Source organism: Leucoraja erinacea, chromosome 7, assembly GCF_028641065.1.
Source record: "Leucoraja erinacea ecotype New England chromosome 7, Leri_hhj_1, whole genome shotgun sequence".
NCBI lineage: Eukaryota > Metazoa > Chordata > Chondrichthyes > Rajiformes > Rajidae > Leucoraja > Leucoraja erinaceus.
In genome coordinates this window covers 42,470,300-42,484,715 of record NC_073383.1, presented here as the reverse complement: position 1 = coordinate 42,484,715, position 14,416 = coordinate 42,470,300, and the positions used below count along the sequence as shown (strand labels likewise).

Below are 14,416 nucleotides of genomic sequence, written 5' to 3'. Positions count from 1 at the left end.
CTGACAGTGCCCAGGGAAGTTGAGACACCCATTGTGTTTGCTGATCTTAATTAACTCACTGCCACAGAGGGATGTTTGGAAGGGTGAGGGGGAATTAATTGAAACTTACCAAATAGTGAAAAGTCTGGGTAGTGAACGTGGAGAGAATGATTCCACCAGTGGGAATGTCTAGGATCAGATACCATAGCCTCAGTATAAAATGCGTACCTTTAGAAAGGAGATGAGGAGGAATTCCTTTAGTCAGAGGGTGGTGAATCTGTGGAATTCATTACCACTGACGGCTGTGGAGGACTAATCAAAAGATATTTTTTAAGGCAGAGATTGACAGATTCTTGGTTAGTACGGGTGTCAGTGCTTATGGGGAGAAGGCAGAAGAATGGGGTTGAGAGGGAACGATAGATCAGCCATGATTGAATGGCGAAGTATATTTGATCGGCTGAATGGCCTAAATCTGCTACTAGAACGTATGAACTTATGAGGGTGCAGCTGAGAATTTTCCTTTAGATAAATTTAAAGCAGTGCTGGAGTAACATATATGGAGGGGAATGATGTTTAAGACTATGAGGAAGACGTGTGGTAAGATAGTCTGATGCAGTACAAATGTTGACAGAGGTGAGTTGGGTTAAATGAACAGTTTCTCTCCCTTGAAGCCGTGTTATTTCAACATCAAACTGGTGCAGCCCCAGTCAAAGTTGGCATTTGTATGTTCCTCTTGACTGATCTCATTGATCAAATCTTTCTACTTATATACACAGAAGAAGAACGCTGCAGAAACTGATCCCAGACAGGATGTTGAAGGAGAAAATCATCCACGAGGACAACCTTCAAGATCAGGGAGTGAGGTATGGCTTCATTTTCTAGAGAAATTCCTGCATCATTCATGGATGATGAACTACTTCCAGAACTGCCCAAAGTCGAAGCTACTCAAGATGAAGTTGGTGTCTGGCAGAAAGTGATCAGTGATCTAGTGTAAGCCTTTCAGTAGATGGTTCAGCATGTGGGGACTGTGCTCTTGAATGCACTACAAAATGAAATACATCAGTTTGGTATAAATGTTTCCTTCTTTGATGAATTTTGTTCTTTGCACTGCGCACACAGGTTGATTTGAAACATGGAAATATAGGTGCAGGAGTAGGCCATTCGGCTCTTCTTGCCTGCACTGCCATTCAATATGATCATGGCTGCATCTAAAATCAGTACCCCGGTCCTGCTTTTTCCCCATATCCCTTGAATCCTGTAGCCCTAAGAGCTAAATCTAACTCTCTTGAAAACATCCAGTGAATTGGCCTCCACTGCTTTCTGTGGTAGAGAAATCCACAGATTCACAACTCTGGGTGAAGTTTTTCCTCATCTCAGTCCTAAATGGCCTACCCCTTATTCTTAAACTGTGACCCCTAGTTCTGGATTCCATCGGTACATCGGTAACATTTTCCCTGCATCTAGCCTGTCGAATCCTTTAAGAATTTTATGTTTCCATAAGATCCCCTCTCATTCTACTAAATTCCAGTGAAGACAAGCCCATACGACCCATTCTTTCAAAATATGTCAGTCTCACCATCCCCTGAAATAACCTGGTGAACCTATGCTGCACTCCCTCAATAGCAATAATGTCCTTCCTCAAATTAGGAGACCAAAACCGCACACAATACTCCAGGTGTGGTCTCACCTGGGCCCTGTACAACTGCAGTAGGACCTCTTTGCTCCCAAACTCAAATCCTCTTGCAATTAAGTTTAACATGCCACTCGCTTTCTTCACTGCCTGCTGTAACTGCATGCTTACTTTCAGTGACAGATGTACAAGCACACCCGGGTCTCGTTGCACCTCCCCTTTTCCTAATCTGACACCCTTCGGATATTAATCTGACATCCTCTTCTTGCCACCAAAGTGGATCATCTCACATTTATCCACATTATACTGCATCTGCCATGCATCTGCCCACTCACCCAACCTATCCCAGTCATCCTGCGGGCTCATAGCAACCTTATCGCAGCTCACACTGCGACCCTGCTTTCTGTCAACTGCAAACCTGGAGATGTCACATTTAATTCCCTCGTCTAAATCGTTAATATATATTTTAAGTAACTGGGGTTCCAGCTCCGAGCCATATGGCATCACACTAGTCACTGTCTGCCATTCTGAAAAGGACTCGTTAATTCCTACTCTTTGCTTCCTATCTGCCAACCAGTTATCTATCCTTGTCAATACCCTACCCCCAATACCATGTGCTCTAATTTTGCACACTAATCTCTTGTGTGGGACCTTGTCAAAGGCTTTTTGAAAGGTCAGATACACAACATTTATTGGCTCTCCTTATCCATTCTACTTGTTACATCCTGAAAAACCTCCAGAAGATTAACCAAGCATGACTTTGACCGATCCTGTCACTGCTTTCCAAATGCACTGCTATAACATCTTTAATAATTGACTCAAGCATCTTCCCCACTACCGATGTAAGAGTATCTGGTCTGTTATTCCCTGTTTTCTCTCTCCCTCCTTTCTTAAAAAGTGGAGTTACATTGGCTACCCTCCAGTCCACATGAACTGACCCAGAACATTGGAAAATGATCACCAATCTCTAGGGTCACCTCCTTGAGTAATCTGGACTATCAGGCCATTTTGGATATTTAGCCTAATATTCCTTCCATGAATCATTGTTCATGGATTTTGTGCTTCTTTTGACATAAGATTCCTTCCTGGGTGATTGCATGGATCTAATGGGCCAAATGTCATCTTCTTTTGATGTGAGAGCTATAGCTTAAGGTGCAAGATGAGATCTTAGTTAAACTGTGCTAAGAACATAAGCAAAAGCTGCAGATGCTGAAAATCTGAAAAAGTAACTTAGCAGTCTGGCAGCATTTGTGGAAAGAAACACTGTACACAATTTTTATCCCCAAATTGTGAAAAGGCCATTGACCCACAAGAAATATGAATCAAAGATTCACAAACTTCCCAGCTGGTTGTATTTGTGTCTGTGTCATGAATGAATGAATATGCTTGCTCTTATCACTAGAAAATGAAAACAGACTGGTGCCGTGATAGATATATTAGGAGAATGAAAGAATTTAAATGGGGTGATACGTAGCTTATTTTTCTCTGACCAAATAATGACTCTGTCAATATTAGATAGACACTAACAACGTCTATGAAGAGATCAGAAGACACTCTTACCAAGAGAGAAATGTGAATTGAACCTCACGGCCACATAGGGCAGATGAGGCTGATAATGAAGATATGGTTAAGGGAACCAAGTAAGGTTAAGCAGGAAATATCAGATGAACAGATGGGAAAAGATCTCTAGAAGTACTTTGAACATGTACATCAACGAGTGAGCCTGGCCTGTTCCCAGACTTTCTGTGTAAATCAACCTAAATCTTGAACCTTACATTCCTGTTTAGCATAATGACCCCACAGCTGTTGCTATTGCCTGACTGTTGATTAAATCTTTCTGCTTATAATTACAGGTAGTTCTGGCAGCATTGGATGCCGAACAGAGTGTGAAAGGAGAAAAACTCCAAGGGGATCAGTCTTTGAGTGATGCACAACTTGATGTTGCTGCAGAAACCGCTAAGCCATCTGTAAGTCATCAGATACTTTTTTTTTAAATTGAGTCAATTTGTCTCCAGAGTGTGACTTCACGGATTCCTCTTTCACTGAATGCTGTTGGATTGAGACTGGTTCAATATATTGTCTTGGCCGAATCACTGTTGATGTCACAGAAGATAAAGGTAGCTGATTGGAAAGTCTAAACATCTGACAATGCCCAGGGTAGTTTGCTGATCTTAATTAACTCACTGCCACAGAAGGACGTTTGGAAGGATGAGGGGGTAACTTCATTGAAACTTACCAAATAGTGAAAGGTCTGGAGAGAGTGAATGTGAAGAGGATGTTTCCACCAATGGGAGTGTCTAGGACCAGAGACCATAGTCTCAGGATAAAAGGACGTACCTTTAGAAAGGAGATGAGCAGGAATTTCTTTAGTCAGAGGGTGGTGAATCTGTGGAATTCATTACCACAGACGGCTGTAGAGGACGAATTAATAGATATTTTTTAAGCAGAGATTGACAGATTCTTGGTTAGTACTAGTGTCAGTGCTTATGGGGAGAAGGCAGAAGAATGGGGTTTAGAGGGAAAGATAGATCAGCCCTGATTGAATGGCGAAGTAGCAAGAATGTCCTTCCTCAAATTAGGGGACCAAAACTGCACACAACACTCCAGGTGTGGTCTCACTAGGGCCCTGTATAAATGCAAAGGACCTCTTTGCTCCTATACTCGACTCCTCGTGTTAAGAAGGCCAACATGCCATTCGCTTTCTTCATTGCCTCCTTGACCAGCATGCTTACTTTCATAGACTGATGAACAAGGACCCCCAGATCCCATTGTACTTCCCCTTTTCCCAACTTGACACCATTTAGATAGTAATCTGCCTTCCTGTTTTTGATACCAAAGTGGATAACCTCACATTTATCCACATTAAACTTCATCTGCCATGCATCTGCCCACTCCCCCCACCTGTCCAAGTCACCCTGCATTCTCATAACATCATCCTCACAGTTCACACTGCCACCCAGCTTTCTGTCATCTGCAAATTTGCTAATGTTACTTTGAATCCCTTAATCCAAATCATTGATGTATATTGTAAATAACTCAACCTAAATCTTGAATTCCTGCTTATCATAATGACCCCACTGCTATTGCTATTGCCTGATTGTTCATTAAATCTTTCTGCTTATACATACAGGAAGTTCTGACAGAAGTGGACTCTAAACGGAGTGTGAAACGAGAAAAACTGCCAGGAGATCAGTCTTTGAGAGATACACAACTTGGCACGCCTGCAGAAATTTCTATGCCTTCTGTGAGTCATCAGATACTTTTTGGAAAATTGAATCAATTTGTCTCCAGAGTGTGACTTCAGGGATTCCTCCTTCACTGAATGCTATTGGATTGAGACTGGTTCAATATATTGTCTTGGCCGAATCACTGTTGATGTCACAGAAGATAAAGGTAGCTGATTGGAAAGTCTAAACATCTGACAGTGCCCAGGGAAGTTGAGACACCCACTGTGTTTGCTGATCTTAATTAGCTCATTGCTACAGAGGGATGTTTGGAAGGGTGAGGGGGGAATTCATTGAAATTTACCAAATAGTGAAAGGTCTGGGTAGAATGAACGTGGAGAGAATGATTCCACCAGTGGGAGAGTCTAGGACCAGAGACCACAGCCTCAGTACAAAATACGTACCTTTAGAAAGGAGATGGATAAATTTCTTTAGTCAGAGGGTAGTGAATCTGTGGAATTCATTGCCACAGATGGCTGGGGAGGACTAATCAATAGATATTTTTTAAGGCAGAGATTGACAGATTCTTGGTTAGTACGAGTGTCAGGGCTTATGGGGAGAAGGCAGAAAAATGGGGTTGAGAGGGAAACATAGATCAGCCATGATTGAATGGCGAAGTATATTTGATGGGCTGATTGGCCTAATTCTGCTCCTAGAACTTATGAGGGTGCAGCTGAGGATTTTCCTTTGTATAAATTTAAAGCAGAGCTGGAGTAACATATATGGAGGGGAATGATGTGTAAGACTATGAGGAAGACGTGTGGTAGGATAGTCTGATGCAGTACAAATGTTGACAGGGGTAAGTTGGGCTAAATGTCCAGTTTCTCTCCCTTGAAGCCGTGTTATTTCAACATCGAACTGGCGCTGCCCCAGTCAAAGTTGGCATTAGTATGTTGCTCTTGTCTGATCTCATTGATCAAATCTTTCTACTTGTATATACAGAAGAAGAACGCTGCAGAAACTGATCCCAGACAGGATGTTGAAGGAGAAAATCATCCACGAGGACAACCTTCAAGATCAGGGAGTGAGGTATGGCTTCATTTACCTAGAGAAATTCCTGCATCATTCATGGATGATGGATTACTTCCAGAACTGCCCAAAGATGAGGCTACTCAAGATGAAGTTGGTGTCTGGCAGAAAGTGTAAGCCTTTCAGTAGATGGTTCAGCATGTGGGGACTGTGCTCTTGAATGCACTGCAACATGATATACATCAGTTTGGTATAAATGTTTCCTTCTTTGATGAATTTTGTTCAACAGAGGTTGTTACATTGGCTCAACTAATGATGGTATCCCTGAAGAGAGATAGCGAATTGAACTGCGTGGACACCCTGTATTTTTTCCAATGAGGAAGACATGGCACTGCACACACAGGTTGATTAGAAACATAGCAATATAGGTGCAGGAGTAGGCCATTTGGCTCTTCGAGCCTGTACTGCCATTCAATATGATCAAGGCTGCATCTAAAATCAGTACCCCGTTCCTGCTTTTTCCCCGTATCCCTTAATTCCTGTAGCCCTAAGAGCTAAATCTAACTCTCTTGAAAACATCCAGTGAATTGGCCTCCACTGCTTTCTGTGGAAGAGAAATCCACAGATTCACAACTCTGGGTGAAGTTTTTCCTCATCTCAGTCCTAAATGGCCTATCCCTTATTCTTAAACTGTGACCCCTGGTTCTGGACTCCCCCAACATCGGAAACAATTTCCCTGCATCTAGCCTGTCCGATCCTTTAAGAATTGTATACGTTTCAAAAAGATTCCGTCTCATCCTACTAAATTCCAGTGAATACAAGCCCAGTCGACCCATTCTTTCATAATATGTCAGTCTCGCCATCCCAGGAATTAACCTGGTGAACCTACGCTGCACTCCCTCAATAGCAATATTGTCCTTCTTCAAATTAGGAGACCAGAATTGCACACAATTGGTCTCACCTGGGCCCTGTACAACTGCAGTAGGACCTCTTTGCTCCAAAACTCAAATCCTCTCGCAATGAAGGCTAACATGCCATTAGCTTTCTTCACTGCCTGCTGTAACTGCATGCTTACTTTCAGCGACTGATATACAAGCACACCCAGGTCTCATTGCACTTCCCCTTTTCCTAATCTGACACCCTTCAGATATTAATCTGCCATCCTGTTCTTGCCACAAAAGTGGATAATCTCACATTTATCTATACTGCATTTGCCATGCATCTGCCCATTCACCCAACCTATCCCAGTCACCCTGCAGGCTCATAGCATCGTCATCGCAGTTCACACTGTCACCCAGTTTTGTGTCATCTACAAACATGGAGATGACACAAACTTGGAGATGATTCCCTCGTCTAAATCGTTAATATATATTGTAAGCAACTGGGGTGCCAGCGCCGAGCCTTGCCGCATCACACTTGTCACTGCCTGACATTCTGAAAAGGACCCTTTAATTCCTATTCTTTGCTTCCTGTCTGCGAACCAGTTCTCTATCCTTGTCAGTACCCTACCCCTAATACCATGTGCTCTAATTTTGCACACTAATCTCTTGTGTGGGACCTAGTCAAAGGCTTTTTGAAAGTCCAGATACGCCGCAGTCACTGGCTCTCCGTTACCAATTCTATTGGTTACATCCTCAAAAACTTCCAGAAGATTAGTCAAGCATGACTTTGAACAATCCTGTCATGGCTTTTCAAATGCACTGTTATATCATATTTAATAATTGACTCAAGCATGTTCCCCACTACCCATGTAAGGGTAACTGGTCTGTTATTCCCTGTTTTCTCTCTCCCTCCTTTCTTAAAAAGCTATCCTCCACATCAACTGATCCAGAGTCGAGAGAACATTGGAAAATGATCACCAGTCTCTAGGGCCACCTCCTTGAGTACTCTGGGATGCAGACCATCAGGCCATTTGGATATTAAGGCTAATATTCCTTCCATGAATCATTGTTCATGGATGTTGTGCTTCCTTTGACTAATAAGATTGCTTCCTGTGTGCTTGCATGGACCTAATGGGCCAAATGTCATCGTCTTTTGTTGTGAGAGCTATAGCTTAAGGTGCAAGATGAGATCTTAGTTAAACTGTGCGAAGAACATAGTAATGGATAAGCAAAAACTGCAGATGCTGAAAATCTGAAAAAGTAACTTGGCAGTCTGGCAGCATCTATGGAAAGAAACATGGTACACAGTTTTTATCCCCAAATTGTGAAATTGCCATTGACCCACAAGAAACATGAATCAAAGATTCACAAACTTCCCAGCTGGTTGTATTTGTGTCTGTGTCATGAATGAATGAATATGCTTGCTCTTATCACTAGAAAATGAAAACAGACTGGTGCTGTGATAGATATATTAGGAGAATGAAAGAATTTGAATGGGATGATACGTAGCTTATTTTTCTGTGACCAAATAATGACTGTCAATATTAGATAGACACTAACAACGTTTATGAAGAGATCAGAAAACATTCTTACCAAGAGAGAAATGTGAATTGGACCTCACGGCCACATAGGGCAGATGAGGCTGATAATGAAGATATGGTTAAGGGAACCAAGTAAGGTTAAGCAGGAAAAATAAGATAAAGAGATGGGAAAACATCTCGAGAATATTTTGAACATGTACATCAACGAGTGAGTCTGGCCTGTTCCCAGACTTTCTGAGTAATTTAACCTAAATCTTGAACCTTGCATTCATATTTAACATAATGACCCCACAGCTGTTGCTATTGCCTGACTGTTGATTAAATCTTTCTGCTTATAATTACAGGCAGTTCTGGCAGCATTGGATGCCGAGCAGAATGTGAAAGGAGAAAAACTCAGAGGGGATCAGTCTTTGAGTGATACACAACTTGATGTAGCGGCAGAAACCGCTAAGCCATCTGTAAGTCATCAGATACTTTTTGGGAAATCGAGTCAATTTGTCTCCAGAGTGTGACTTAATTGAAACTTACCAAATAGTAAAAATTCTGGGTAGAGTGAATGTGGAGAGGATATTACCACTAGTGAGTCAGTCTAGGACCAGAGACCATAACCTCAGGGTAAAAGGATGTACCTTTAGAAAGGAGATGAGGAGGAATCTCTTTAGTCAGAGGGGGGTGAATTTGTGCAAATCATGGCCTCAGACCACTGAGGAGGCCAAATGAATCGATGTTTTTCTGGTGAAGATTGACAGATTCTTGATTAGTAGGAATGTCAGGGCTTATGAGGAGAAGACAGGAGAATGGGGTTGAGAGGGAATGAAAGATCAACCATGATTGAATGGCAGAGTAGGCTTGAAGGACCAAATAGCCTAATTATGTTCCTAGAACATGAACATGAGGGTAAAGCTGTGGGTTATTTTGTTTGGATACATTTTCAGCAGAGTTAGATTAAGGTGGAGAGGAAAGATGTGTGAGACTTTAAGCAGGAGGTGTGGTAAGATGTAATGCAGTAAATTTGTTGACAGAGATGAGCTGGGTTAAATGGCCAGTTTCTCTCCCTTGAACCCATGTTATTTCAACATCAAACTGAAACTGTCCCAGTCAAATTTGGCATAAGGTTGTTGCTCTTGTCCACTCTCATTGATAAGATCTTTCTGCTTATAAACACAGAAGAAGAACACAGCAGAAACCTATCCCACACTGGATGTTGAACAAGAGAACCATGAAGGAGGACAACTTTCAAGTTCAGGGAGTAAGGTATGGCTTGATTTACCTAGAGAAATTCCTGCCCTATGGACTACTTCCAGAAATGCCCAAAGTTGAGGCCCAAAGATGAAATTGGATTCTGACAAAATGATTAGTGATCACGCTGGACATCCTGTTTTTTTTTACCCCATTGGGAAGGACATGGCACTGCACACATTGGTTGATTCAGGCAGTTTGGGATATTTAGGCTAATTTAGATGCGATTATTTTCCGTATCATATCTCCGTCCGCGCTGCAGCCTAACATCAAGGAGTTGGCGGCCTTTGCTGGAGACAGATTTCGAGAGCTCCACCGTGGGAGCCTGTGGACTTTAACATCACAGAGCTCGTGATCTCTTTGCCAGGGATCGACCTCTGACCTCTACCGCGGAAGTCTGCGGGACTTTAACATCATGGAGCTCGCTGTCTCAGGTCAGTGACCGACTTCGGGAACTTAAAGCTGCAGGAGCTTCGACTGCCCCGATGCGGAAATTTCGACCTCCGGCTGCGGGAGCCTCGAGCGCCCCGACTGCAAATGGTTCGACTGCCCCGACCGCAGTAGAATAGAAGAAGAAGAAGGTTGGACTTTATTGCCTTCCATCACAGTGAGGAACGTGGGCCACTTTGGTGGATGTTCATATGGACTTTCCTGTAGTTGTGTGTCTTGTTGCTTTTTATTTGTATGGCTGTATCGTAATTCGAATTTCACTGTACCTTAATTGGTGCATGTGACAATAAACTGACGTTGAAACCTTGAAAAAGCTACACATGCTGAAAAATCTGAGACTGAAACTCAGCAGTCTATCATCATCTACGGAAAGAAACATGGTACACAGTTTTTATCCCCAAATTAGGAAATGGCTATTGAGCCACCAGAAACATGAAATTAAAATAATTGAATTGGGTAATATGGAGCTTGTTTACCTCTGACCAAATAATGACTCTGTCAATATTAGTTAGTTACTAATAAAGTCTATGAAGAGATCAGAAGACGCTCTTACCAAGAGAGAAGTGTGACTTGGACCTCAAGGCCACATAGGGTAGATGAGGCTGATAATGAAGATATGGTTCAGGGAACCAAGAGAGGACAATAGACAATAGGTGCAGGAGTAGGCCATTCGGCCCTTCGAGCCAGCACCACCATTCAATGTGATCATGGCTGATGTAAAGCAATGTAAGGGTAAGGAAGAAATGTTTGATGAAGAGATGTAAAATTACCTCTACGACTACCTTGAACATGTACAACAAAGAGTGAGACTGAAGGCTCATTCCCAGACTTGTGTTCGGTGTAACCCAACATAAAACTTGAACTGTCACATTCCTATTTAGCATAATGACCTCACAGCTATTGCTATTGCCTGATTGTTGATTAAATCTTTCTGTTTAAAACAATACCAGTAGTTCTGGCAGAAATGGACTCCAAACAGAATTTCAAAGCAGGCAAAATTCCCAGTGGACCTATCTTCAAGTGATGTAGCTGCAGAAACTTCTACGCTGTCTGTGAGTCATCAGATACCTTTTGCACAATGGAGTCAATTTGACAAAGGCAGCTGATTGGAAAGCCTAAATATCTGACAGTGCCCAGGGAAATTGTGACACCCATTGTGTTGGATCTTAATTGATCGAAGGGCCGAATGGCCAACTCCTGCACCTATTGTCTAATTAACTCAAGCATTCTCTTGTATCTGTGCTCCTGATAGTTATTATGATTCTTCATTTGCCAGGTTTTGTCTTGTTCAACCCACTCAGAACTCCAAAATATAATTCTCTTGTGTTCAAATGTGACCTGTCATTAGTTCATATATATTGTCGAAGGAGTTAACAATTAACTATGTCATTACTTACTGCAGATCTGCTTGTTCAACAACCATTTATTTCAGAATAATATTTTTACTCCTAAATCTTCCAAATGTGTAATATTCATTGATATGTTACTATATCAGAGAAGAATAATTACATTCATTCTTTACAGTGAATGGTACCCAAGGCTGGTGAATTACAATACTTTACAAAACATCCATGGGACATCATTTTGTTTTCCTTGTTATTCCTCGTCTAGTCTATGATAACTGGTCGAGGGCTTTTACCACAGGTTTCAGATTCACAGTGTCAATCATGGGACATAATAACTAGAAGTTATCTTGATTAGAACGGGTGTCAAGGGTTATGGGGAGAAGGCAGGAAAATGGGATTAGGAGGCAGAGATCAGCCATGATTGAATGGCGGAGTGGACTCAATAGGCCAAATGGCCTAATTCTACTATAACGTGCGATGTAAATAATGTTCACACTGCTATTCAGTAAAATCATGACTGAATTTTAACCTCATATGCTCTGACTCCCTCAATATGCAAAATGTATCACTCTTTCCTGAGCAGTTTCACTGACTGAACCTTCACAGCCACCATGAGTGGATTATTCAAAGAATCATCACTCTCAGGAAACTTCTTATCGCTGACTTGACTGGCCAAGTCCTTACTTTGAAGTTTTGACAATTGTTTCCTGACACCCAAGGCAGGCAAAGTATAAACTGTCAAGGCTTGTCAGAATATTTAACCTTTCAATTAGATCTTCTCTAATTTTTCTAAACTCTGTTGACTGCTGGCCCATTCTTTTTGGGTTAATCATCAATATGGAGAACATGTCTTGTACTTCCTCTGTCATAAGTAGTTTCTTCCTTCAGTCGCGGGGTCTAACCTGTGCACAATGTTCTGAATGCCATTAAGGATCTTAAGTTGATGCATTGCACCAAGGATCTATGTAATTATAGGTCTCTGACCTGGACTACCTGCCACAGGCATCCCGAAGCTCTGGGAAAAAAAGACAGTCCCTGCAAAATCCCTTGTTCATTGCAAGGACATGCAAACCAACGACACTGTGGCGCGACGATAAGCCCGAAATGAAGGCGAGGAGCCAGGTATTTTGGGAGGAATTTTATTAGTTGTTCTCTTGTCCAGTCGTGTCTGCAAGAGAGCGATCGGGCCTAAACCCCTGCCTTTTATCCCTGTAGCTAAGGGCCGCCCCCGGACTAGTCCATTCCCATGCCGAAGGGTTCAATAGTGGGATGGCTCGATGCTTGGGAGTTGCCAAGGACCACCCCCCAGAACAGGAGGCACAAAACGCACCGGCGGGCGTACAACCCAACCAGACCGCGTACGGAAGTCGGCCGACAGTGGGGCCGACAGAGGCACCAGTGGAGGGACAGGTGCAGGGAGCCGCGAAGGGGGGCAACCTCACAGCCGAGGCTGGTCAAAGTCCCCTGGACTATCCATTCCCATGCCGAGGGGTTTGATAGTGGAATGGCCCGATCCTTGGGAGCCGCCACAACAGTGTCTTTGTACTGAGGCCATAGTTGCACTGAGGTGGCTATGATAAGCAGGCCACATTATTCACATGCCCGACATCAGACTCTCAAAACAGACTCTCTGTCCTGTATCCTGTCATACGTCAACATTATGAGGAAGGCAAAATCAAAGATTTAAGGTTGTTCTCAAAATCCCCCTGTTGAAATGCAATGTCCCCACTGACTCCTGGGAAGCCTGGCCCCTGACTGTTCAAGTAGAGGGGAAGCATTCCGGTGATATGGAAAACAGCGAGGATATTCATCAGGAGTGCATGGCAGCCTTGTGTAAGCAGTGAAAAGTTCCCGTCACCTCTCAAAGTCCCCATCCAGGCACCATCTACTGCTGCCTGACCTAACTGTGGATTTGGCATTCTCACATTGGTCTCATCAGTCTGCTCAGAACCCACAAAAAAGGAAGCAAAGTCGGTCTTTCTAGATCTTCAGCGTAAGATATAATCACAATAAGGAGCCTCTCCTCTTGTGTTCAAATCTCTTGCAAAAAAAAAAATCTCTTTCTAATTGCTTTATGTAAATTTTGTGTTTCGTGTCCAAGGATCCCAGGTCCCTTGTTCAATTTCCAATATTTTAAAATATGTTGCTTTTCTATACCACACATCTTTTCAAACTGTATTTCAGTCCCTACATGCTTGGCTGGTCACACATCCTGTTTGCTGAAGATGCTGAAGCCTTTCTTTGACTTCATGGTCTACTCTGCCACCGAGTTTGTTCCATCAGTAAATGTGGATATGTTGCACTTGATCTGCTTTTCCAAGCCATTGGTACAGATGGTGAACAACTGTGGCCCCTGGGCCCACACCTATTGCTCCTTGCTGCCCACAATTCTGATCCAAACATGATCCTTTTGTTCCTGCTCTCTATTTTCTGTCTGCTCACAATCTACATGACATTATCATTGTCAATCCATCAAGCTCTAATTGTATTTGTTAATATCTTGTGTGGCATTTAATTGAAGGCTTTCTGAAAAACCCAAATGTTCAGGTTCCCCTATATACAGTCTATACAGTCATGTATATACAGTCATGTCATAAGAGATAGGAGTAGAATTAGGCCATTCAGCCCATCATGTCTACTCCAGCATTCAATCATGGCTGATCTATCTCTCCTTCTTAACCCCATTCTCCTGCCTTCTCCCCATAACTTCTGACACCTGTACTAATCAAGAATCTATCTCTGCCTTAAAAATATCCACTGACTTGGCCTCCACAGCCTTCTGTGGCAAAGAATTCTGCAGATTCACCTAAATAAATGTATCCTCATCTCCTTCCAAAAAGAACATCCTTTAATTCTGAGCTTATGACCTCTAGTCCTAGACGCTCCCAGTAGTGGAAATATCCACTCTATCCAAGTTTGTCACTATTCTGTACGTTTCAATGAGGTCCCCCTCATTCTTCTAAACTTCAGGGAGTACAGGCCCAATGCCGACAAATGCTCGTCATAGGTTAACGTACTAATTCCTGGAATCATTCTTGTAAACCTCCTCTGGACCCTCTCCACAATATTCTAAATGTGGCCTTACCAGCACCTTATAGAGTTTCAACATTACATCCCTGTTTTTGTATACAAGCCTTCTTAAAATAAATTGTGTTTG

At 42.5% G+C, this 14,416-nt stretch overlaps 1 protein-coding gene across 1 annotated transcript in view; it reads left to right on the top strand.

Annotated features, from left to right (window-relative positions):
- LOC129699142 (uncharacterized) overlaps positions 1-14,416 on the top strand; it is a 285,806-nt gene that overhangs the window by 259,028 nt on the left and 12,362 nt on the right. Inside the window, exons 52-56 of the mRNA XM_055638811.1 lie at positions 756-842; positions 4,740-4,853; positions 5,776-5,862; positions 8,569-8,682; positions 9,392-9,478. Coding sequence (XP_055494786.1) covers positions 756-842; positions 4,740-4,853; positions 5,776-5,862; positions 8,569-8,682; positions 9,392-9,478 — 489 coding nt within the window. The remainder of the gene's footprint in view (positions 1-755; positions 843-4,739; positions 4,854-5,775; positions 5,863-8,568; positions 8,683-9,391; positions 9,479-14,416) is intronic.